Here is a 26,258-nt window from a genome sequence, read left to right on the forward strand (position 1 = left end):
ACTTAGTTACACTTACTCTTAAGGGGGGCGGGTCTTTACTGGTTTTGGGAGGAACTCAAAGTGTTTCCCCTCAGGCATTTCTTTTATCCTGCAAGGCAGCTGTAGGTGACTTTGAAAGAAGTAGAGGGGAAAAGGGAAGTTTAACCATTGCCTTTCCAGTTACAGGTAGGTAGCCGTGTTGGTCTGCCATTGTCAAAACAAAATAAAATAAAAAATTCCTCCCAGTAGCACCTTAGAGACCAACTAAGTTTGTTCTTGGTATGAGCTTTTGTGTATGTGAAGAAGTGTGCATGCACACGAAAGCTCATACCAAGAACAAACTTAGTTGTTCTCTAAGGTGCTACTGGAAGGAATTTTTTATTTTATTTTGACATTGCCTTTCCAGTCACCTGTCCTCCCTAAATCCCCCCCCCCCATTTGCGTTCCCATCTGTGCTAGAATAGATAGCGGGCTCTCCTATCTTTGGCCCTGCAAGCATAAAAGGAGCTTAGGGCGACTCTTGAGTAGACAAATGGCTACCAAGAAAAAGGGGACCTGTCCTTTTCAGGCAGGTGTCTGATGAAACCCAGAACTGCTTTAAAACTTTAACAAACAATTGCAAATGACACATTGAAATTCCATCCCCACAACACGAGATATTTCTCAGTGACCATGAAATGTACGTAATACAAAGGAAACGAAATCAAGGTGTTTTATGCAATGATATTAACGCAGGCAAGCCTTGAGAGATACCGGTAGCTCAGTTAGTGGTGCATGAGACTTTTAATCAACCCCCATGTTGGGCAAAATATTGCAGGGGTTTGGACTTGATTATCCTTGTGATCCCCTCCAACTCTGCAGTTCTATGATTATCAGCCGGATCATTCCTTTCCCCTTCTCCTGCAGGCCAAATTTGTCAGATGGATGGGGCCAGACACCTGTCAATCATCTGATGTCATTTGACGACTCAGAAGGGGCTTTGCTGAGCCCCTTTGAAGGCTGGCTGTCAGTGCCAATCAGCTGATAACTGCTTAGAGCGGGGGTCAGCAACCTGCGGCTCCGGAGCCGCATGCGGCTCTTTTACACGGCTGCCGCGGCTCCGGGGCGGATACGCCCGCCCACTTCTCCAGCTGGCAGCGACCGCCCTCCAGCTGGCCGGCGGCCCGCCCTCCGGAGGCTGAGGGCGCTGCTCAGGGGCGTACCCAGGATCACCTGGCCTTGAACAGCGGGGCAGCGGGGCTCGGAGGCGGTGGGGACGCAGTAGAGGTGGCGCAGCTCAGCCGAGGGCTCTGGTGGGGAGCGCGCCTGAGGCGCGCACGCTCCTTCGGGAAGAGATGGAGCTGGGCGAGCGGGAGGGGGAACTTTGAAGACCCCGCCTCCGCCTCCGAAGCAGGCGCCCATGGGAGAGGCTGCCCCCCCGAGCCTGCCTGGCGGGACCAACCCTGCCCAGCTCCAGGATTCTTCCTAGCGTGGGAGGCGGCCTTGGGGCGGACAGAGGAGCTCCGGGGTCGGCGGGTATGTGGGACCCCGCGGCATCCAGAGGCAGCTGGGAGGCGGGACGGGATGGGGGCAGGAAGGGGGCCTTCAGACGCGTCCCCGCACGGGCACTGGAGGCCAGGACTCCTCGGCTGGGTAGTGGGACCGCGGGGAAGGGCTGGCCGCGGTTCCTCTCGGAAGGCTGCTTGCTGCTGCGTCGAGGTGACGACGAGGTAGGCAGCTGCGGGCTGGGCCAGGGGCGGCGGGTGGCGGGCGAGGGGGGAAGCCCTCTTTTAAAAAATGGTCGAGGAAGCGGCGCCTGTTTCCCTGCCGCTGCCTCCTTCGCTCCTGGTTCCGCTCGCAGCCTCAGACCGCGCTCTTGCGGGCGCGCGTCTCTCTCCGCCCCGGAGCAAGGCCGGGACATTTTGCAGTTTTTCCTCTGTCCTGAGTGTGTGTTAGGGGAGCCTTGACAAAGCACCTGTTGGCGTGGAAGAGAGGAGTCCTAACTTGGATCTGTGTTCATGTGCAAAATCTATCGCCATTGTCATTAAGGGGGCAGGGAACTCCCCTAAAAAGGTTTGAACACTACGAACTACTACAGCCACCTGTATGCAAGTCAGCACAAACATCACAGGCTTCTCTGGTGCAATTCTGTGCTTTATTTAGCAAGAGAGGAGGTTGGAAAAGGTGAACATAGCTTCTGGTCTGGAATATTAAGGGTAAAAGACACTAAGATTATTGTAAAAGCCAGCAGTCTTCAATAAGACATGGGACAAACATTTAACACAAGTGTGCAGTTGAGGACTCATTTTTTTTAAAAACAAAAAACAAAAAATCAAATATTTGTATGCTGTTGCAACCCACCTTGGATCAGGCTGTGACCTGGTAGTGGTCCCCAGGGTGGATAAAAATGAATGATTTTTTTTAAAGGATTTTTTTTTATTTAAATCGGATTTTTTTTTATTTAAATCGGATTTTTTTTAATTTAAATCGGATTTTTTAAAATAAAATGCAGTGTTATATTTGTTTTAAATGTCGCAATGGTTTTGCGGCTCCCAGTTTTTTTTCCCCCTTCGGAAACGGGTCCAAGTGGCTCTTTTGGTCTTAAAGGTTGCAGACCCCTGGCTTAGAGCCTTATGAATACAAACCACTTGCAAACTGACTTCAGAGTGGGTTTTAACAGATTTTATCAGTTTTGATTTGATCAGCTTACTAAATTTGTGATATGTACTGAGGGGAAAACAAGAATTACAATATGTCTTGCAGTCTATATATGGTAGCACTTACTTTGGATGTGTGCAGACAATTTAGGCTTGATTTATATAGGGCCATGGTGGGATTTTTGTGCCTGTTAAGCCTACAGAAATGATAAAAGGGCTGTGGAATTATACAGAGGAATTCTATCAAAGGAAAAACACCATCCCAGTTAGTTAGTAAATGTGTGATAGAGGGAAGTTTGCTTCCAAATGGGAACCAATCTGAGTTTCTCCTCATTCCTAGTGAATTCAAGAATGCCTTGCAAAGTTGCTGTTTGTAAATCCCCTTGAGATAAATGCTAATGAGTCCCCTGAGTTAGGTGTCAAACAGAAAGAATGGGAAACTCCATATCTTAACACTGTGAGCAGCCAAACACCCCAGACCTCAGAAAAAAGAAGGAAATGACACCCCCGCCTCAGTATGAACACCAAACTCAGTTCAAACTGAGTAAGTTCAGTTGTATAAGGCTGCAATTTTGCAAAATGTTGAAAGAACTCTTTGGGGGGTGCGGGGAAGGATAAATACTTATTGTCAAGATCTGGGGTTTGCATGCCAACCAAATCTGATGCTTATAATTTGTTATCATTCTGTTTTCTCTTTCACAGAATAAGAAAGGGAAAAACCTGCTATATGTCATTCATGTCTTAAGACATAGTGGGCTTGCTTTTAAAAAGAACTACCGTATCATGTTTTTACATGTTTGTTTTCTGCAGTGGACAATAGGAGTACTTTCCCAGCCTATCTCTTGTATGATTTCAGAGAGGCTCTAAACAAACAAACAAACAAACAAACAAACAAACAAACAAACAAACAAAGCCTTTGTAGCTAACAGCATGCAACAACACAACATGCCAATTATCCAAAGGTTATCTCTCTCCACAGTTGTCCCTGCAGCATCTCTTAATAGCTGTGCCGACAGAGTGCAGAATATCATTAACAATCTGACAGAGCAGAAGGGGCCGGGCCTATTTGCCATGTAAACAGGCAAGCGGCAGACAATAATTTTGGATGCAAACTAATATCTCAGCAAATCAGTGCAGGCGTCATGGAGTGCCGGTTACTAACACATTAATAAAGATGGTTGTGTAGACATTGGTAACCAACACTTGCTGTTCCACTTTGCACCGCAGAGCTAAGAGATACACAGATCAGGCAAATGAACAGCTGATACAACAGTCAGTGTCAAATATGCAGTTTCTCAATAGTAAAAAGACACAAGCTTACTAGACGTTCCCGTGTCTTTTACAGTTGATCAGTGTCTTGCTTCCTCCCAAACCTTCCTCCCAAACAACAACGCAAAGAGTAAAAACAATACAAAGATTTTTAAAAAGCAAAACCTTCAAATATCTTCCCAGCTAATTAATTTCAAGGATGCAAGAGAATTCAGATACATGGGCAAGCAGGCCTGCTTTATAATTCTGCCTAAATACAGGCAACAACCGATTTACGCACATCCAAATGATGCACACATGCATGGCGGTGAATCTGGAAGTGACCCTAAAATGTCACTAAAAGGTAGAAACAGGAGTGGAGATGAACCATTGCTGGAAAGTCAGCACCGGTTAGGCAGCCTGCTGTGGCCACCCCTGCTGTTTATATGGCCTTTGGTGGTTGATATTGCAGGAGGTGATGTTTTCGCTCCCACACTGTTTAAGGCCTTGTACTTGGAATTGGGCCTGGTAGTTCAATGGCAGCCAGTATCGTGTTTTCAGGACCAGTGACACATGGTCCAAATTGGTCTGCCACACTAGCTGCAGCTTCCAGGCTGTCATTGAGGGCAGCCTCACATAGAGCATATGTGTGGAGCCCAAATACAGCTATGGCTGTCAAACAAAACAAATCAACTCTAGCTACTGAGGCCAGTTGGGATTCCAGTGACAGATCTGAATCAAGGCACACCATGAGTGTGTCTTCACGGGGAGTGCAACTCACCCCCCCGCAGATCACTCACCTAATTCCAGGACTTGAGAACCACCCACCCACAGCACTTGGATTTTATCAGGATTCAGCTTCAGCTTACTGGCCCCCATCCAGCCCATCACTGCTTCTAGGCACCGATCCAAATCTTTCACAGCCTCTTCTGGTATAAATGGAACGGAGAGATAAAGCTGCATATTATCGGCATGCGGAAGACACCATGCTCCAAATCCCTGGATGACAACTCCCAATGGTTTCATATAGATGTTGAAAAGCGTTAAGAGACAGAATAGACACCTGGGGGAACACCCCATGGCCTAAATGTCCTGCAGGCAAGAACACAACCATTGTAATGCAATGGCTCCAACTCCCACCCCCCTGAGTTGTTCCAGAAACCTTGATCAACGGTGTCAAAAGCCACTGAGAGATTAAGGAGAACCAACAGGATCACACTCTGTCCTTCTCGCATAGCTTGGTCAAGGTGACAGAGACTGTCTTGGTGCTAAAACTAGACCCCAAACCAGAGGTCTGGCTAATTTGCTTCCTCAAGACACACCTGTCACTGGCTGGCCACTACCCCTCAATACTAGAGTACTAGAGGGAATACTAGAGACTGGGTGAAAGTTTCCTAAAACCTCTTGGTCCTAGGAGGACCTCTTCAGGAGAGGTTGCACTACCACCCCTTCAAGGTGGTGGACATAACTCCCTCAAGTAGTGTGGCATTTACCACTCCTAGTCAATCCCCTCCTACGTGATTTCATCAATCATAATGGATGGGGATCAACAAGACATGTCGTTAGCCTCAGTACTGCAAGCGTCCTGTCCATGTCCAGGATAGGATCATTATCACAATTTGTCTTTATCAAGACGATCATTTCCTCCCGTGTTGGTTCAGGGAAATGTTAGGATGTTGCTGTCCCACTTCTGGTTTAGAAGGGAATTAGGGCCTTAGGGTGGAGCAACTTTGGATGCACTACAATACAGGAGAGCTAACTAAGAGGTCCTGGGAGCCTTGGGCACGCCGGACCAATCTAGCAACTGAAAGAAGGCTTAACCACACCCCAGAAGAATGGCAAAGGGCATAGAGACTCGCCTGAGTTGGACCTCTTGTCTGCTACCATTCTTTCAAAGTTTACCTAGCAGCCAGGCTAGGCTGGTGGAGAAGCCACCTCTCAACAATTGGGCAAATGAAGGCCAAGGCCCTTCCTTTTCAGGCCAAATTAACTTGAATTATGACAAATAAAGTAGTAGTATTTTAGTATTAAACTACAGAGCCTAGGGCTTGCCGATCAAAAGGTCGGCGGTTCAAATCCCCGCCACGGGGTGAGCTCCCGTTGCTCGGTCCCAGCTCCTGCCAACCTAGCAGCTCGAAAGCACGTCAAAGGGCAAGTAGATAAATAGGTACCGCTCTGGCGGGAAGGTAAATGGCTCTGGTTCACCAGAAGCGGCTTAGTCATGCTGGCCACATGACCTGGAAGCTGTACGCCGGCTGCCTCAGCCAATAAAGCGAGATGAGCACCGCAACCCCAGAGTTGTCTGCGACTGGACCTAATGGTCAGGGGTCCCTTTACCTTTACACCCATCTAGTTCTGTGTTACTTCTCTCTTTTCTTCCCTACTTCTGCTGTGGGCACTATCAACTATAAACAACCTAACCCTCTAAGGCTTTTTGACTTCAAGGAGCCCTTCCTGTATTGCTTTGCCCACTGAGGATGGTTAAATAAAATAAAAATATCTATGGCCTTTTAAACTGCGTGTATGTGGGGGTATTGTGTTTGTTTGTCACTATGTTACGTATTTTTGTGTTTTTTTTGTATTGTAAGCTGCCTTGTGATCCTCAGATGAAAGGCGGTATATAAATTTAAGGAATGTTTATAGTGGAGTTATAAACTTCATTATATGTTTATAATGGAGGCCCTTCTGTGTCGCAAAGGATTCTGGGGCATGTCCTAGGGCTCTCGAATGAGCATCACCCTTGTCCCATGTGGGTTGAAAACATACCTTAAAATGTGTCCTAAAACAGTTTTGTGCATTCAATTGTCCACTGCTGGGGAAGACAAGAAGTGACTGGCAAGCTGGCTTTTGGGGAAGCTGGTCTGCCACTACTGATTTATTTGTTTTTCATTGAGGAGTTCCAGGATTTCCCAGAAGGGAGTTTGAAAACCCTGTTATGGGAGGATATTTTTCCATGATAGAAAGCAAGAGCTCTGTGATCTCTCTTCCTCTATGCTGACATCCACACCACACATTTAAGGCACGCCTGTGCCACTTTAGAATCCTGGGAACTGTAGTTTGTTAAAAGTGTAGCAATAATTCCCAGCGCCCTTAACAAACCACCTTCCCCAGGATTCTCTGGGAGAAGCTATGACTGTTAAAATAGAATAAGAGGTTGTTTTTTTTAATGTATGGTGCAGATGTAACCTAACATGCCAGATAGACTTACTTTGAAGCTATTGCCCATGAGGCATTATTGTTTCTTAAAGTGTAAAAAGTGCTGAAACTTTGCGGATGCAAATTGGCCAGTGGCAGCCCTCTCCTGCCCCAAAGTCTTAAAACTGCACGTGAAAGTCATGTTCGCTCGTGTGATGTGATGTCATTTTCGTAGTGTAACAATGTACTTAGCTTGGAAGGCTATAGCTTGGGAAGACAACATGTGACAGAAATCTAGTTCAGATGTTTACTAATTGCAAAGTATGGATCACTGGAGGAAGGAACAGACAATGCAAACCAAAATAAGAGTGTTCTTTTTCGGCTCTTAATTAAAACAGTTGTATGAAAATAAATACTGTCCTTGTGTGGTAGTGCAGCTTCCTTCTGCCTTGCCACTAAGCCATATGTAACAATTCACTTTTGAAGCAGGGTGTCTGAAGACAATCGATCTGCTCAAAATAGGTTCTGTCCTCTCACAGAACCAGGCCACTAAGCGAAGAATGAGCTGGCAGGGGTGGGCTAAACCCTGACCACGTGAGCACGACTCTTTATTTACATGTGATCAAAACCAAATGCTGTTAGCCCATGACTTGTTGCTTTACAATAACCACAGCCACTTGCCTCATTAAAAGGAATTAGCAACAAAGACAGCAATAAATAATCAGTTTAGCACTGAAGCTTTTATCTTTTGTGAAGTCCCTTGTATGTTGATCAACAAATTGATCCGTAAGCAATGACTGAAGGCTTGTTGCTCTGCAGGGAGTTCAGAAATCAAACACAAATGCATGGGAACATGATTATGCCATCATCGGAAGGTCGCCACTGTGCGATGGCAGCAACATGCAACCCATTAATAGGTCAGTTGTGATGCATGATTTTTAATTGATATTTTCTTTCCAGTAAGATCTGGTCTCTCTCAGGCTTAAGAACAGATATGGTGGCTGTGTTATCATTGAAATGACGTGGCAGATCAAACTGACCAATCAACATTCCTTGAGAAATGCTTTTTCCTTATTCATGTCAAGCAAGCTCATGGACCAATGTTACCAAGTAGTATGGGAAACAGCCCTACTAGAAAAATTAACCAGCAACCTAAAACTAGCACGGGGACAAACGGAAGAAGACACCTTCACCCCCGTATGGTCCCCCTTCATCGCACACACAGCCCAACAAGACAATGACAAAAATCTACAGACAGCATATAAATCAATATGGCTAACCTGATCCAAAACGCCCACCCACCCCACTCACACAGGAAACCAAATATCACCACAGCCAACCACAAATGAACAATCAAACCCTACGCCAATCGCGACCTCTCACCACCAAAGAAACACAAGCAAACAACAAAGAACCAACACAAGTGACGCTGATACCAAATCCTACATATATTAAGGAAAATAGAAACATCATCTCCCCACCCCCCCACCCTCCCACCCACCCCATCCACTTCCTCCCCCCCCCCAATGTCTCAACAACTAAAATTGATCTGTAAAAATGTTTTATGGAAAAATACGAGAGACATTACACACACTTTGTAAACCAAGAAAATCTTTAATAAAAAAGAAGAAACTTGTAAGCTACTCGTGAGCAGGAATAAAAGAAAAGATTAGCCAAACAGCTATTTCATTTTTAATATTTATCAACTCACAGCTAGCATGTTGGATCAGAACCAGAGTTCAGTAGGTCAGTATCTTCACTGAGGAAATAATGTGCCGAAAGCTGTTTCTCAAAAGTTTTCTTCTGAAAAAGAGGCTTCCATTTACCTGCCTCATTCACAGGGAGCTTTAGAATTTCTTTATCATTTCAGTGAGTGTGGTGTTTCCTGATCTTAAAAAGTCCAATGGGAGGAATGTTTTCCCCTGGGCTTTAGTTGAAGGGTAGGAAACCGGGGAGCCTGGGCGCACTCACTGATTTTGTTTTTTTTAAGAAGGTGCTCCCCTTTTACCTTAAAAAAAAGTCCACACTGATTTCTTTGTAAGTAAAAAGATTACTCTTTTCACAAATGAACATCTGCCAGGAGCAGGGTAGGCAGCCTCCCTGGGTTACCCTGCTTGGAAAGAGTCCAGCAATGACATCATGGGGTATTCAGGACAAGCGCTTGGGAAGGCTGAAGAAGGCAGATCGCTGGAGAGAAGACTTTTAGAATGAAGGAAAGGACACTCACAAGAACCTTGGCTCATCTCAAGAGTAAGTGCAACAAAAATCTTGCATCTCACCCATGAGAATTTTACTTAATTTTTCTTTCCCCCTTTGAAAATTTTGGAATGCAATTTCTTTTCTCATTAATGGAGGGAGAATATTCGTGGGAAAAAAACGCAGAAGGCATTTCCCAGCAGAACGCTAGTCTGAGACTCTGGCCAGCCAGACGGCTCAAGGAAATTCATAAAGCAAGACAAGCTGGCAATATGTGGACCCGACTGTTTCTTCCCAACATCTGGTGGTCAGCATGTTATATTCTCTGTGACTACAGAACTGCATTTTGGGATATCATACATAGCTAGAAATCACCACTGAAAATTGTCTTGGTTTATTTAAAAAGCCAAAGGATGAATTTAACATTGCTCTATTATGGAACAAAGGAACTAATTTTCCTCTCCCCCTTGGTGTGCTGATCTGGGATTCTCCTGACCCCCCCTGAGCAAGCTTTGTGATGCTTGGGAGAAGGAGTGAGGAAAGCCCCATTGTGCTCTTGCTGGTGCAACTGGCCCCAAGTATGCAAGTGGAAGCCATAAAGTGTATATTATACAAGATGTATAATATTTCAGTTTTACAGAGTGAAACATCAGTCCAACAGTTAATGAATTGCCCTCTGGCCCTCAATTGAATTATGACCGGGTAGGGATTTTAGTCCAGGTCTCCCAGATAAAAGTCAACTACTATACCCACTGGAGCACTCAGCAGGATATACATTTCCTAAAGTGTCCATCCTTGACACTTAAAACTCAACTCTACTAACATTTTCTGCTTTGCAGATTAATAATGGTTTCTGTATCACTCTTTGCATAAACCACATGGCAGTTTAGAACAAAATTAAGTAAGATAAAAAGAATCAGTAAGGTCCATAAAATGACACAAGCTCTAAAAATAACAGCACAACTACTGGCTTCAGTAGCTGCAACAAATCACTTACCCTGTAGTAATCTGTGCTATACACGTCTCTTGACATTCCAAAATCTCCTATCTTCACCAGTAAGTTTTCACCAACCAGGCAATTCCGAGTGGCAAGGTCACGATGCACAAAATGCTGTGATGCCAAGTAAACCATGCCAGCTGCAATCTGCTGGGCAATATGTAACATCTGTGACTGGGTTAGCTCCGTTAAATGACTCCCTTCAGCCATCAGAGCTGCATCAGGTCCATGTGCCCTGTATGGAACACAGGAGAGTGTAAGCAGACCCATTTATTCATTTATTTTAAGTTTAAAACATGCCCACACAAGGAAAGATCCATATGGGAGATGAAGATCCATGCGCCCCAATCTCTTTAAGGACCATCTGCTTTGAAGAACAGGCAAAGTGCTTATTGAGTTTTTATCTCCTATAACAACAGTCCTTTTCCAGGTTAAGAGTCTCAATTGTATGATGCATGAAAACATCAAGGCCTGGATTAACAGACCTCGGGCTCATCCACACTTAGCTTTGCTCTGCATGTCTAGGCACAGGTTTCCCTGCAAAAACCCGCTCTTTGCCACTGAACTGGAGCAAACAGCAATCTGTGGAAAGCCTGAATTGCTGTTTGCTCCGATTCAGCGGTAAAGAGCAGGTTTTCCTGGGGAGAGAGGCAGGGCAAAAAACAAAGCACCTGGACATGGCTGGGAAAGCCTGAGCCCATGCCTAGAAAGTGAGGGGCAAAGGGTGAGTGTGGTTGAGCCCTTGTCTCTACAAATGAAAGGGACTTGCTGGTCTGCTATTCTTAATTAGCCAAGACTTAGCAGAACAAATAGAAACCCTACATATTCTGCCTTGGGCTCCATGGAGGAAAGCTGAATATACAGGTGAAACTCGAAAAATTAGAATATTGTGGAAAGGTTCATTTCTTTCAGTAATTCAACTTAAAAGGTGAAACTAATATATGAGATAGACTCGTGACATGCAAAGCGAGATATGTCAAGCCTTTATTTGTTATAATTGTGATGATTATGGCGTACAGCTGATGAGAACCCCAAATTAACAATTTCAAGTTTGGGGGTTTTCATCAACTGTACGCCATAATCATCACAATTATAACAAACAAAGGCTTGACGTATCTCGCTTTGCATATCATGAGTCTATCTCATATATTAAACTCTAGTAGCTAATGAAAACAATAGCTTACATAAATGGACTTTTCCACGATATTCTAATTTTTCGAGTTTCACCTGTAATATGAAACTATTGTAATCAATGCTCAGTATTACCCTCCAAAGCTCTATAGTGGGAGATGCCATTTAAGCTCTGCAAATGGACTCTCAATAACCAAAGAAAAATAAAGAAGGGTATTGCTCAAGTTATTAGCAGACATACAAACTGTGGAACAATTTCTGTGAGAACATCAGTAGCAGAATGGTTTAAACCAGTGACAACGCAAATGGCGCTAGGCGAGCGTTCCTGCTGGCTCTGAGCCATCGTCCTTCAGAATAGTTATTGCACAACTAGTGACTGTCTGGGAGGGATGGGCTGGATAACTTTGTCCCTCTTCTGCCCCACTGATTCATAAGACCCAAGACAAAAGTTACAAAGAAAGATTGGGATGGAGTGCACCCATCCTCGTCCCTCCTCACTTCGGACTTGTGCAATCTGACATGAAGGCAAATGTCAGCCTTCAGCCCTTAGAACACAGAATACTTATCTGAGGGTACATATCTGGGGGGAGAGTTTAACAATCTGTCATAAATGCTCAAAACAGAGAGCAAAAAATACAGATGCAGTGACTGGAATGAAGTCTTCCAATTACGCAAATTCGCATACATTCACTTCTGTTTTTTGTGCCTGTAGAACAACATGGGTTTTTGAACAAACACATGAATAAACAAATAAGGAACTGGAGTAGAAGAGGATGAAGAAGAGAGGACGACAAAAAGAAAGAAAGAGTCACAGGATATTCCTGATGATAAAGGCAAAAGCAGAAACCCAAAGGGTGGGACACATTTACTTGTACTGTCAAAATCCTTCCCCCCCCCCCCCGACACTGGAGGTTTTACTGTATCATTTTGCTTGCTGAGCTGTAGAGCAGATTGCTTTATTCATGTTTAAAAGCTTTCTTCCACAATCATGGGAGACATTTCGAAAATAAAAGCCGAGTTTGAAAATGAGCAAAGAGATTTTGAGGGAAGCAACAGCAAAATCCTTGTTGCAGGTGGTGAAAGCACAAAGCTGGCTTGCCATGGGCTTGAGGAGACCAGCGCATGCTTTCGAGTGGCCCTCACATGCCCACATGAGGATGTGAAGGGTGTGTCGCTGGGCACTCAGATCCTAAAGAGATGCACAGCTGCACTGTTGTTTCACAGACTGGAATGTCGCAAATTAACTACAGCAGCATTTCATGTGAGAAAACTCACACAGGCCTTACGATTACACCGCAAATCTGATATAGGTCCCTTTTTAATTCCTAACTCCCATATTAAGTGCATACAGTTGTGTATACATGGTGGCTGAAATGTAGGGCTGTCACCCATCCCTAGAAAAACGTGATTGTCCTTTTATTCAAGTGTCCCCTGTCCTATTTGGGCTTTAAACATGACACCTTTTTCATATATTCAACTCCTCCTCCTCCTCCTCCTCCAAACTGTGTGGGCAGCTTTTAACATTGGCAGAAAAACAAACTGTGAAGCAGCATTCCTTCTGCAGTCATGGCACATAGTTAGTCTTTGTTAATAATATTTGACTATCATCCATTAGAATTATTTCCATCTAAATTTGATTTTAAAAAAATGACTGGCTCTTCTTTTTTCATTTTTGTCCAGTTTATATCTATAACAGACACACAGCTGTGTGTGACTGCCACATTTCATTTTGTTGTTTAGGCTTCCTCAGCCTAAATGCTACACACAGAAAGGCTTCCTGACCTTCAGATCCTGGCCTGCAATTTGGCCCTGTACTGTGAAGGACGCAGAGAGTTTACTTTTTCTTGGTGGCCATGGGGGGCGCTGCAGGGTAAGAAATAAATGTTCCTTCACACCATGATCCGCAAGCAGCCTTTTATTAAGCCGCATCAAATGGCAGAAGAATGCCAGACTTAAGCGCAAGTTCAAGAGCAATTCAGCATTCTAAACTCGAGAAATAACTAACAACTGAAGGCAGAGAGAAAGAGTGCAAAAGAAAGACCATGTGTTGCTGTGGTATAATCCCAAATCAAAACTCCAGAGACTGAACACCACATGGCACCAGAAAACCTAAATGAATGAGTGCTTCAAATGCTATTAAACGGGTGCCATTATTATGAATTTTTAATGTTTGCATTCAATTGTGGGAAGCTGCCTTGCGCTGCTCATCCAGCCCACATCATCTGGCACTATCGGTCTATTAATAGCATGGATCTCTCTCCCCTCCCTCTCCGACTGCAGTGCACATTTGTTTGGGAGTAAAGCCTACAGTGGGATTTACTTCCAAGTAAACATGTGTCAGGCCAGGCTGCCAGTAAGGTATTCTCCCTGTGGAAATGGCACATGCCTTTTTGGGATGAAATGGCTGCGCTGTTAAACACAGGCTGCCTGTATCCCAGTGACTGCAATTTAGGCAGCCCTCCTCTCTCCAAAGCAAAGCAGTATGGGGCATGCTAATGGTATCTCACGTCAAGAACTCTGTTAGCTAAAGAAGGACCTATCATGCTTTTAAAACACATTCAAAGCACCTTTTCCCCCTCTAAGCACTGCAGTTTATTGAGGGTTGCTGGGAACTGTAGCTCTGTGAGCGGTAAACTACAGGGCCCCGAATGCTTTGAGGGAAACAAGATGCTTCAAATATGCTTTAGAGGTATAAACATCCATTAGATGCCAGTTGTGTATACAATGGACTTACGAAGGGGGAGAAACAGGATCACAGCAGCAAGTTCTGCTATTCAGCCTGTGTACATTCACTAAACCACGCAGTCCCTTCATGTGGTACACAAACAGGACACGCATAGACTTAGATGTCATCTGGGACTCTGATTTCTGTTGACGTAATCGCAGGTCACATTAACACAAGGCCTGCTCTAGCTTTCTGGGGAACCTTGGGTGCAAGATATCAGCAAGGCCTTATCTCTTCTCTTTCCTCCTTAAACGTCGCTTCTCCCTCTCTTATCCTAATCAATGTCAAGCTAGGAGGATGGGTGCCTTTTAAGAAATGTTACTTGTGTGCAGAAACGTGCACCAGAGTTTCAGCCTCCTAAATTTTTCAATGGTGGTTGACTGCAACTTACGCTAATGCATTTATATATGTTAAGTACAACAACAAAAATCAGACAACCACCTGCACAGATAATGAAGGTTGACAGGGAAGCTGAAATTAAATGGACAAAACTAAGGGCTCGTCCACATTGCCACTTGCCCCACAACTTGCCCCCAGGAAAACCTGCTGTTTATCGCTGAATCAGTGCAAATGTCAATCATGTTTTCTCCGGATTGACATCTGCTCTGTTTTAGTGCTAAAGAGGGTGTTTTCTGGGGGAAAGTTGTGTGGCAAAGGCAAAATTGTTTGGACCCACGCTTTCTAGGAACAAATCAAGTGGAAGTGAGGACAATCCCTAATTTAGGCTGCAATGTAACTCCACTTACCCAGGAAAGAAGCCTGATGAAATTACTTTTGAGTAGGCATGGGTAGGACTGCGCCATTACAATATTAGCTAGTGAAAATGATTTCTCTGTTCAAAATGGTATCTTGAGGAATGTTTACTGTTGATGTGTGGTCTTTAGGTAATATGACTGCCAAAATACCCTTCCTAACAGAAGACCTAATTCCAAAATAAACTTTGGCATCCAAAAGGCATCTCCAGGAGCCCAATAATTGTGCCAGATCATGTGGTCCATGCAATACACTCATAGATGATCCTATAAGCTCAGGCTGGATGGTTTTGGAACACAAGATTGGAGGACAGAGCCAGATTTTGAGAATGTGCCCCGTTTTTAAATGTTTTCATATGGCTGAATTCTTATGATCTCTCACAGCACTTGACATCTACTTTCCTAAAGTCGACTGGATAGTTTCAGCACGTTGTGTTTTTTTTTTGGTATACTTCTTCTTTTTCCCATGGTTTGCAGAATTTTCATGAGTCATATGTTCCCCATTCCTGGGTCTAAATCCTACCTTTTGTTCACTGGAAGCTTTTCTCAGTCCTAGCCTGAGATGTGTGCCATTTTATAATGTATATGTGTGAGTAAGCCCCACGGTGTTAAATGTGAATTACTCCCAGGTAAGAATGTATAGGATTGGAAGCTAAGGGTTGTATGTGACTAAGTCTTACTCAGCGTAGACCCACTGAAATAGTAACTTAAGCCATAACTTTTGGTGGCACATGATAAACAAAACCGAAGCCCATCAAAATGCAAGTTATGAAATATCTGGGCTACATTCTCATTATTGGTCGACACTGTTGGATACCTGATGGACTCTAGTCCACAAAAACTTGTGTTGTAATGCATGTGTTAGTCTTTAAGGTGCTACAATGCTGTTGATGTCGTGGGTTGTTGTTTTTTTGGTTTGTTTTGCTGCAACAGACTAACCCAACGTTACCTCTCTAAAAGCTATTTCCACTATTGTACACAATTAGCAGACGTTTCTTTATGAATTTACCTGAGGAACTTGTTAAGATCTCCATGCTTCATGTATTCAAAGACCATGATGAGAGGATCTCCTTCCACACATACCCCGTAAAACTTCACAATGTGTTCATGCTGTAAGTTAGTTAATAGTTCTGCCTCCCGGTGGAAGTCTTTGCGGGCATTATCGCTGGCATCTTTTAGCGCCTGTGAGGAAAGAGTCAATCAAAATTAAGAGAAATACACCACACACTTTCAGAAACTTGGCAACTACTTTTTTTTTGTTTTGGGAGGAATCACGCAGTCGAGGGTGCTGTGTATTGCACTATTTTCTTCTGCAATTTCTCATGCCATAGGTAACCCAGGAGCCTAAGTCGCCAGGTACTTGCATGTTGGCAAGTTGTCCTTCAAGTTCTCTTCTTGGGCGATATATATATATATTCTGTTTTTACTTACTGTTACATTCAACAACATGGTGACCTTTCCTCCTCAGAAACATTGCCCCCAAGTATCAAGCCTCTTGGCACAGTCTGTGTTGCCAAATGGAACTATTTTGCGAGGAACAGCTATGTCAAACCGATGCACCAGATTCACGCTGTAAAAAAATAAAATCCCTGGTGGTCTGAAAATCTCTCACAGAACTGAAAATGAAATTACCAACTTGGGAGGAACAATTGAAGTGTGTGTGTGTGTGTGTGTGTGTGTGTGTAAACCCTCAAATCCTGACACATTTAGGTTGCATTCAAACATGGTGTTTACTTAAGATGTTGAGATGATGATTATGAATTTAAGTGAAAGAAATGTTAAAAAAAGTTAGAAAAGTTACTAAAGTAAATTGGAAGTGAAAACAGAAGAGAGAACGGGGGAAGTCCCCCTAATTAGATTTGAAATAAGATTATAAATTAATAGATGGTGTGTTGGTGTTCCAGGGTGTGAGGTATGTATTTGTTTTCTTTTTATTTTTGTTAATGTAGTTTGTTTGTTTTGATTATTTGTTGTTGTTTTTTCATCTGTTGTATTTGTTGTTTCTTTTTTGGTTGTATTTGTTGTATTTTGATGTGGAAAACCAATAAATTTTTGTTTAAAAAAACAACAAACATGGTGTTTATTGCATGAGTTTTACAGGTACTAGCACTTCTGTCCCAATTTTCAATGTTCCTTAGCTATGGCTTTTTGCTTGATATACCACCACGTCAAGTTAAATTTCATTTGCACTAGTGGGTGTGGTGTGACACAACAACAAATGTCACTGGATATGTCACTACTCCCGTTCCAGGCTTTGGTGCTTCCATTCCCCCATGATTCACTGCGCAGTGTGCCAAACTGCCATGCAGAATTTCATTATGTGAATAAAACCCTTCCGATATTACGGGTTTCCAGGGTTGCAAAAGGATTTTTTTCCCTGGAAACAGCATAGAAATGAGCACTAAAACTCTGACTGCATTCGGCTAGATTTCCAGATGGGGATTTTACTTTGTGTGAAAGATCACATGAAAGGCAAAAAATCTTCAGGTGAGGAAACACCAGGAAGATGGAATGAAGTGCTGTCTGAATGCAGCCTTAGTTGGGGAAGGTGGCATAGCGAACTCATGTTTTTCATCTCTGAGGCGTAGCAGCTGTTTTCTGTGATGGAGCTGTTGCTATGGTAACTGTACACTGTCCGTCAAAACAGCCAAATGCACACTGTCTCTAAGCCCAGATAGATTGTTGATGCTTGAGAATTACTGCTGCTAGAACATCTTTTTGTCCCCAATCTAGCCCTTTCAGAATAGCAGGAACTCCCTTAATCAAAATTCCGCTTGTCTCTCTCTCCCACCCCAACTGCAGTCCTTTTCAGTAATTCAGTTCAGGGAAAATGAATGCGCAGGGTGGGGGATAGAGATGGAGCATCTCAGCGGCAGGGTCTGACTCTCATCTATATGTGCTCATCAGAAAACCCAAAGAGGGCATCACTGACTACTATTCATGATGGTTCTGGTATGCCTCCATGGTCAGAACAAAATAAAATAAAAAATTCCTTCCAGTAGCACCTTAGAGATCAACTAAGTTTGTTCTTGGTATGAGCTTTCGTGTGCATGCACACGAAAGCTCATACCAAGAACAAACTTAGTTGGTCTCTAAGGTGCTACTGGAAGGTATCTGAAGAAGTGTGCATGCACATGAAAGCTCATACCAAGAACAAACTTAGCTGGTCTCTAACGTGCTACTGGAAGGAATTTTTTATTTTATTTTGTTTTGACCATGGCAGACGAACACGGCTACCTACCCGTCCATGGTCAGAGGCACTAATACATCTGAATACCAGTTGCTGGAAATCACAGGAGGGGAGACAGTGCTTGGGCTCAGTGGCGTCGCAAGGGGGGGCGATGTGCCCCAGGTGCCTTGTCTTTTTTTTTGCGGAAAATTCCCTTATTATAGCATTGGGGAACAGCAGGGAGGGTTTACAGCTGTGCAAGAAGGCACCCCGTGGGGGCTCGCCGCGGCGCGAGCAAACATCGTGCTGCCACAGCCGCATGTGGAGGATCCTCTGATCATGGCTGCAGCTGTGAGAAGAGGATCCCGGCATGTGCTGTACGTAGCGACACCGCACATGTGCCGTCCATAGCGGTTTGTAATGAATCCAAATAAGAACTCTGGCCAAAGTTTTAACAAAAAAACATGCGTTTACTCATAAGTAATTCCAAACGTATTATCAATTCTGTAAAGAATTACAGTCTTAAACAACAATAGTTTCATATGAAAGTTTTCTTTAAAGTCTTTTAGAGATGGCTGTCAGGGCTTCTCCAATGCGTGTCAGGTGTAAACCAGGGAGACCAGGACAGGGCCCCGTTTCGGCATGGATGCCTTCTTCAGCTTGTTTTTTATGGTAGAAGTATGTGAAAAATAAAAATGGTGTGTTTCTTTGATTCCTAAGAGGATATAGCGTCTTAGAAGTTTTGCTGTATTTTTCTCTGTTTTTTTCGGGCGTATTTTTCACATACTTCTACCATAAAAAACAAGCTGAAGAAGGCATCCATGCCGAAACGGGGCCCTGTCCTGGTCTCCCTGGTTTACACCTGACACGCATTGGAGAAGCCCTGACAGCCATCTCTAAAAGACTTTAAAGAAAACTTTCATATGAAACTATTGTTGTTTAAGACTGTAATTCTTTACAGAATTGATAATACGTTTGGAATTACTTATGAGTAAACGCATGTTTTTTTGTTAAAACTTTGGCCAGAGTTCTTATTTGGATTCATTACAATTTATTTGGCAATAAGAAGTCCATAGCGGTTTGCCGCCCCGGGTGTCACGATGCCTTCGTTCGCCCCTGCTTGGGCTCAGGTCCTGCATGCAGATTACCCACAAGTCTCTGGTTGGCCACTGTGAGCACAGGATGCTAGATTAGATGGGCCACTGGCATGGTCCAGTAGGCTCTTCCTATGTTCTCATGTCCATACAGGCATGTGAAGGATCTCTTCCGAGGTTCTCATGAGGGTTAGGGGTAGAACCGTCAACAAGCACACACCCCCTGCCATGCATGTTCTTTATCCGTGTGCTCAACTATAGAGAAGGCCCTAAGCCTTCTACCATATTGCTCTCTGTGGCTTTAATAGCCTTTGCTTTTCCATTAAGCGACTTTCTTTTAATCCCTCCTCTAGTGCTTTTTCTTTTCTTGAAGTCTTTTCTACACCAGCCTAATGGAACAATCCAAAAAAAAGTCCAACAGGAATATCCTGCAGCAAAGACAAAAGCCACACTTTGGCAATCAGAATTCTACTCCGTGGATAACAACAAATTCTGTCTTATCTTGTCTCCTGCTTTTATATTGTTATGAGTTTGTCCATGGCCTCTCCATCTGCTTGCTTTTAGTGGGCTTATAGCAGGACTGTGTGTTACTCAAATCTCAGTTAAATCTTTCTGCACAGAAGCTGGCTCCAGAATGGCCACACACAAATCAAACTCTGTCCAAACAAACTGAAAGTAAAAATAAACCTGAGTCAAGTTTTTTTTTGGTAAAGGGCAAAGCAGAGCTTCCCTCTGTATGTGTTTTCCTCTTTTTATATGAATACCCTTTCTTCTAAAGCTATTAATTCATACAAGATGAGAATATTTGCCACCCTCTCTTCCACACACCCTGAAAACCTTTTGAGATTTTGTCTTCTCACAGGAAACAGTGGCTGCCATTCCCTAACATGTATACACAATGCTTTTCTGGGTTGCCCAGCAACCAGCAAGGAGGCATGTCAAAGATCCAATGAATGAATAGCAAATGTGACAATACTTGAACATTAAGTGAGATGATTTGGCCTTCTGTGGCAACTTGCTCAGATTCTTCTCTGTCTAAAATCTTTCTGAAATGGACATATTAGTCACAAATTGTATATTCCACAAGGAGAATTGAAGGATGCGTGTATAACAGCCCCTAAAAATCCGGCACAATCCTATATGTATTTATACAGCAATAAGTTCCACTGTTTTCAGTGGGGCTCACTCCCAGGTGAATATACATATTGGTGTGTGTGTGTGTGAGAGAGAGAGAGAGAGAAAATCTTTTTGCATTATTTGTGCTCTAATGTTTTATCTCTGTATCAAGGTGACTACAATATTGTCAAGTACAAAGCTACTTTTTAACTACAAAGTCAGAGTTCCAGATCTGTCAATTTGCATCTGTAGTCCTGCTCACACTTGCAAATTACATTCACTCAATATGTGAAAAGTGATGGAGGAGACTGCATCCTCTGTTCCTCCCCATATCTTCTGTGTGTTCATCAGTGTGGACAAAGTCCTATGTGGCATGTGTACAACTGGAAGCAAAGTACCGTATTTTTCACTCCATAGGGCGCACTGGACCATAGGGCGCACCTCATTTTTAGAGGAGGAAACGAATATATATATATATATATATATATATATATATATATATATATATATATATATATATATATATTTCTGGTTTTCCTCCTCTAAAAGCCCTGGTTTTTTTAGGATCAGCTAAAAGTTCTGCAGCTTTTTTGCAAAGGGAAAAGCCCTGGGTTTTTTTTTTTTTTTTGAGGATCAGCTAAAAGTTTTGCAGCTTTTTTTGCAAAGGGGGAAAAGCAAAGAGGAAAAGCCCCATTTTTATGGGGTTCAACTCACATTTCTGCAGCTTCTAAAGGAAAGGGAGCCTTTTCTACAGTTTCCAGACAGATAATCTAATCAGCCAGTCACATGTCGCTGGGGAAACAAACAACCTCCCTCTGCAGCACATTCAACAGTGGAGGCCTGGGCAAGAGAGCGGGGCTGAAAGGGAGTCGAGACTCTTATCTCTCTCCTGATCTCTTGCTGATCAGTTGCTGAGCGGGGTCCTTTCAACACACCCTTTTCTCTTTGTAAAATAAAAAGCATGATCCTCTTTTGGCCCCTGGGCAATTCAGCTCCAGGGACCACCATTAGCTCCATAAGACGCAGATATTTCCCCTTACTTTTTAGGAGGAAAAAAGTGCGTCTTATGGAGCGAAAAATACGGTAGGTGCTTCCATGCAATTGAGAACTCTGCAAAAATGCTGGGCCAATGATCTCGCAGAGCCTTCGTGCTTTGATTTGTAACCACAATGCGCACACCTTCTGCAGCTGAACACACAGAAGGGAGGCGAGGCCAACAGATGTAATCCTCTACCACTCCTTAAAAGTAAACAGGCTTATCACATAGTTTATCAAGATTCTATTGTCTTAAAGAGACAGGAAGTGATATCACATTGTTTACAATTCAGAAAAGAAGGAATAATTGTTGTTCAGTCGTGTCCGACTCTTCGTCGGAATAATAAGCATTCTTAAAAAACAATTGTTTGTCGCCCTTGGCTGACCAATTCATATATTTTTTTTTAAAAAAAAACACATAATGAAGACTTGAAGAAAAACCATAATTCTTGGAATGATAACGCTTTTCTCCAGGCACATAGTACTGGTTGACACACAAACTAAGTGCACAGGCGGCCTCACATGCACAAGTTTGCTAAAAAATGTAGATCTAATTAAATTATCCCCCATGATGCAAGAAACCATTTAGGGATGAGAGCCACAGCAAGGAGCACTTTATCACTAATGTTCAGCCATGGAACATGTTTGCAATACAGTACTATGGCTCAACCCTCGAGGACGTGAAGCAAGAGACAGTGCATATTCAAACATCTGCAGAGTGCTTCTTCTTCCCTGCTGAATAAATGCAACTAGAATGTGAGATCGAGATTATGACAAGGTTCTCCTTCAAAAGGGTATGGCTTTCAAGTAGGCATTTTCACAGGAATCTCCTGACTTCCTATTAACATCTGCAAGATCTTAATAGCAAGCTACTTTAAACAATGCAGGGCAGGTAAAACCCTATGACCCTATGGATGTTGCTAAACTACAACTCCCATCATCCTTGACCGTTGGCCATGTTGGCTTGGGCCAATGAGAGCTGGAGTCCAATAACATCTGGAGGGCCACAGGTTCCCCACCCATGTTTTACAGGGACCATTTATAGCTGGAGACAATTCAATGGCAACAAACATCAACCGTTACACCCACAACAAAGATGGTCCCTTTTACCTTCACCGCAACCAAGATCTTTTCTTCCTCATGACACAGATTATAACATTCGGCCAAGAAGACTTTCCCAAAGGCTCCTTCTCCCAGTTCCCTTTTGAGAACAATATTGTGTCGCTTGATGTGCTGGACAACTGCAAAATGAAGGTAAAGCAAGGATTAGAAATGAATTTCCTGACCGAGGAGAGGCGCAGTTTGGGAAGTGGGCCCAGGTAAAATCCCAGCATGTAGAGCAACAGGGCTTGCTTTCTCTGTTGACTTGGCAAGTCCTGCCCCAAAGAAGGACCCCTCTCTTTTTACCTGGCCATGTTATTAAGTCAAGCAGCTAATGCAGAGGTCAGAACCATTCAGGCTCACATGGCCATTTCTAACAAACTCCGCCCACCCACCAATCATGTGACCTGACAACCGTTTCAATCTGCCCCACCACCTTCCTCAGTTTTCTTCTGGTTAGATGTAACCATTTACTTATATTATGTATGAGGTATATATTTCCCCTACCCCCAAACAAAGGGGGAATTGAACATAAAATACATAAAATGGAATTGAAATATATCAGAGCTGGCCAGCCTTCCAGGGGCCACATTCTGATGTGGGGAGGCGAAGCCAAAAGGGGGTGGGGCACCAGGACGAAATACTTTGATACTGCTGTTAAAATGGCGTGCTCCTTTTTGACAAGATCAAGGTCGTCACTCATCCTGGGATGTCTTTGATCACCACAGCAGAGTGAGCTCTGAAGAAAACAATTCTGAATGCTGCTGCTTCAAGAAATAAATTAAGAGGAGGAAAACACTGAAAGACAGGCTGTGTTTATTTCCTGTCACTTCCATTTTTTAAAAATTTCTTTAACAGCTGCTCCCCTTTATTGCACAGCAAAGAAAATTTCTGAGAGGGGGGTGAGGAGGAGGGAAATTCATATAACCTAGGAAGATAAAGTAGGTCTTCCTTAAATTAAATCCAGCCCACTCTGTGTCTCGCCTCTTAAATTAAGCTGCCACTTACTCTGTTTCATTCAACAACGAGGATAAATAAGATGTTTCATTCCAGCAAATATGATTTACACTCTTGCTCTGAGGTTAAACAGAGAAATAAGACAACCGGCAGCAATATGGCCATCAGAGCCTGGGCAACTGTCTGCTACAGGATAAAACTGCCTTGCTGTATTAAAACTTGGATCCTTCACCATTTTCTTTGATGCCAGTTCTTCTTTCTTTCCCTGCTTACAAAAATATTTACAGGGCATGTCTACTCAAAAGTAAGCCTCACTGAATTCTATGGGACTTACTGCCGTGTAAGTATGTACAGGATTGCAGCCTTAGCACTTAAAATACCAGACCATACACACGTTTGGCTTCTATGAATGCCACTAACTATACTGAACAACTATTCCTGTTTTACAAGTTACTGGAAGGATTTTTTTTTATTTTTTTTTTTTTTTGAGGTGATACGAAAAGGATAATGTTATGACAATGCTACTTCTTCTTCTTAATTTTCGCCTGCTTCCCTTTATATCAGATGCTCCCTTACAGCAAGAGTGAAAAGCTTCTGTTTTAGCAGGAGTTTCACTGCAAACCACTCCTGGAACAAGCCTCTTTGAAAGGTCCCGCCCACCTGTCACATTTGACCCGTGAGAGGTAGGACAGGTAGAGTGGGGAATAAAGGTTCGTTACCCCTGCTTTATAGTGTAAATCAAACACTGGCCCAGACAAAATAAGCAGCGGTTGCAGGCGCCACTGATCAGCCTATCCTCCTGTCAAAATGGCCAGTGGAGGTTTCAGGAGGTAAAGGTTGCAGCCTGCCAACTGCATAAGTTTCCCCACCGTTGCTTTTCACGTTGAACTGATGGCTCCAAAATGCCAAGAGATATGACTCATAATAAGAGGGCCCTGAAAATGTAAAACTAGGCTTACAGACTTGCTGAACTCAGAACCTGCCTCTACGTACACAGAATTATAGAACTGTAGTGAAGGAAGGCAACTTAAGTGTCATTTAGTCTTTGTTGTTGTTGTTCTTCAGTCATTCAGTCGTGTCCGACTCTTCGTGACCCCATGGACCAGAGCACGCCAGGCACTCCTGTCTTCCACTGCCTCCCACAGTTTGGTCAGACTCATGTTGGTAGCCTAGAGAACACCATCCAACCATCTCGTCTTCTGTCGTCCCCTTCTCCTTGTGCCCTTAATCTTTCCCAGCCTCAGGGTCTTTTCCAGGGAGTCTTCTCTTCTCATGAGGTGGCCAAAGTATTGGAGCCACAACTTCAGGATTTGTCCTCCCAGGGCTGATTTCCTTCAGAATGGATAGGTTTGATCTTATTGCAGTCCATGGGACTCTCAAGAGTCTCCTCCAGCACCATAATTCAAAAGCATCATAAATCCCTGACAGATGGCCATCCAAACTCTGTTTAAAAACTACCAGTGAAGAAGAGTCCACAACCTTCAGAAGTTGTATGTTCCACTGTTGAGAAGCTCCTGCCAATAGAAAGTTCTTCCTCATGTTTAGCTGGAATCTCCTTTCCTGTCATTTGAAACTATTGGTTCAGGCCCTACACTCTGGAGCAACAAGCTTGCTCCATCTTCCAGATGACTACCATATCACCTCTTTTCCAGGCTAAATACCCAACTCCCTCAACCATTCCCCACAAGACTTGTTTTTCAGACCCTTTATCATCTTGGTCCAATATATGAATCTTCCTTATAGAATGTCCCATCAGACCCAGTATTGTCTAATCTGACGAGCTCCCAAGTGCTCATGCTAGGATCTTAAACTATCCTTGCTACTGGAGAAGCTAGGGAATGACCATGGGAACTTCTATACATGGTCTACCACTGAAGTATGGCCTTTCTGAGGAATATGTACAGCAGGCTACAAGTGCAGTAAATGTCAGAGAGTTACTTTGCCACTGGTGGCAGACCATATAGAAAGAAAAAAAGCATGCTGGGTTTAAGGTTGATATTTGGCTATTTGACTTGGTGACAGGGAGGTACCTAAATCTCAATGTACAACAATTCAGCCAGCACCAGTATCATAGCCTATCATTTCTACACCGCTTCACATTTCAAAGGAATTTCAAAGTAGGATTCAAAATGCCTTAAATGAGCAAATGGAACACTGCCAAAAACAAAAAATAACACATTACAAATGAGAATCAGATCCAAATATATTAATGGTTCACATTTAAAGCAATGAAATTAACAATAAAACAAAATATTCTCTTAAACATTAAAAGGAAAACATGGCAAATAAAAAGCAAACACCAAAATGCAGTAAAAAAAATCCAAATATAAACAACTAAACAAAATGAATGGAACAGAAGTTGCACCCACAGGTCCCCCTCCCACTGAGTTTCTGGTAGGATTAATAATAATTTACATACTATTATTTGCCCCACAGCAAAGCAACACACTTGCTACAATGCTTCTGTGCTGTTTACACCTAGGCATGCCCTTTCCCTCCAAATCGCATCTCTCTCCCAGCCTCCCTCTCTCAAAATATATCCATCTATCTTCCTCTTCTTCCTCCTCTCTCTCAAAATCTCCCTCTGTTGATAATTACGGCATCCTGTGCCAAGCAGCTGTCACTAAGGAACAGGAGCTGCCCCAACACTTCCGCAGTGACAATGCATGCAAGTTTATTGGCTGATTTATCGCACCATAATGAACTCGCTCACAACTTTCCATCCGTAGCCTGAGAAGCAGAGGGAGATGGGCCATGGCCTGAACATTTTGTTCCGATACATCTGAAAGGAGGGAAAACAGTCACAAGTATTTGTAAGCATGGTTGCCCCCTCCTCACAGCCCACTGTTCCTGAAAAAGTGGCCACGAGGCAAGCATCCAAGGCTGTTTGGTATTCACAGAAGGGCATGAGTCCAATCTTCCGGCAGATGCAGGACTTTGCTGAATAAGGGCATGCGCAGATAAAGGACAATCACTTTTATTCAGCT

General features: G+C 43.4%; 1 protein-coding gene across 8 annotated transcripts in view; it reads right to left on the reverse strand.

Moving 5' to 3' along the window:
* NTRK2 (neurotrophic receptor tyrosine kinase 2) overlaps positions 1-26,258 on the reverse strand; it is a 178,497-nt gene that overhangs the window by 14,359 nt on the left and 137,880 nt on the right. For all 8 annotated transcript variants that reach the window (XM_033163600.1, XM_033163598.1, XM_033163599.1 and 5 more), the window contains 3 exons: positions 22,324-22,454; positions 15,809-15,981; positions 10,192-10,426 (listed from right to left, as the gene is read on the reverse strand). In XM_033163600.1, coding sequence (XP_033019491.1) covers positions 10,192-10,426; positions 15,809-15,981; positions 22,324-22,454 — 539 coding nt within the window. The remainder of the gene's footprint in view (positions 1-10,191; positions 10,427-15,808; positions 15,982-22,323; positions 22,455-26,258) is intronic.

Source organism: Lacerta agilis, chromosome 11 (genome assembly GCF_009819535.1).
Source record: "Lacerta agilis isolate rLacAgi1 chromosome 11, rLacAgi1.pri, whole genome shotgun sequence".
Taxonomy (NCBI): Eukaryota; Metazoa; Chordata; class Lepidosauria; order Squamata; family Lacertidae; genus Lacerta; species Lacerta agilis.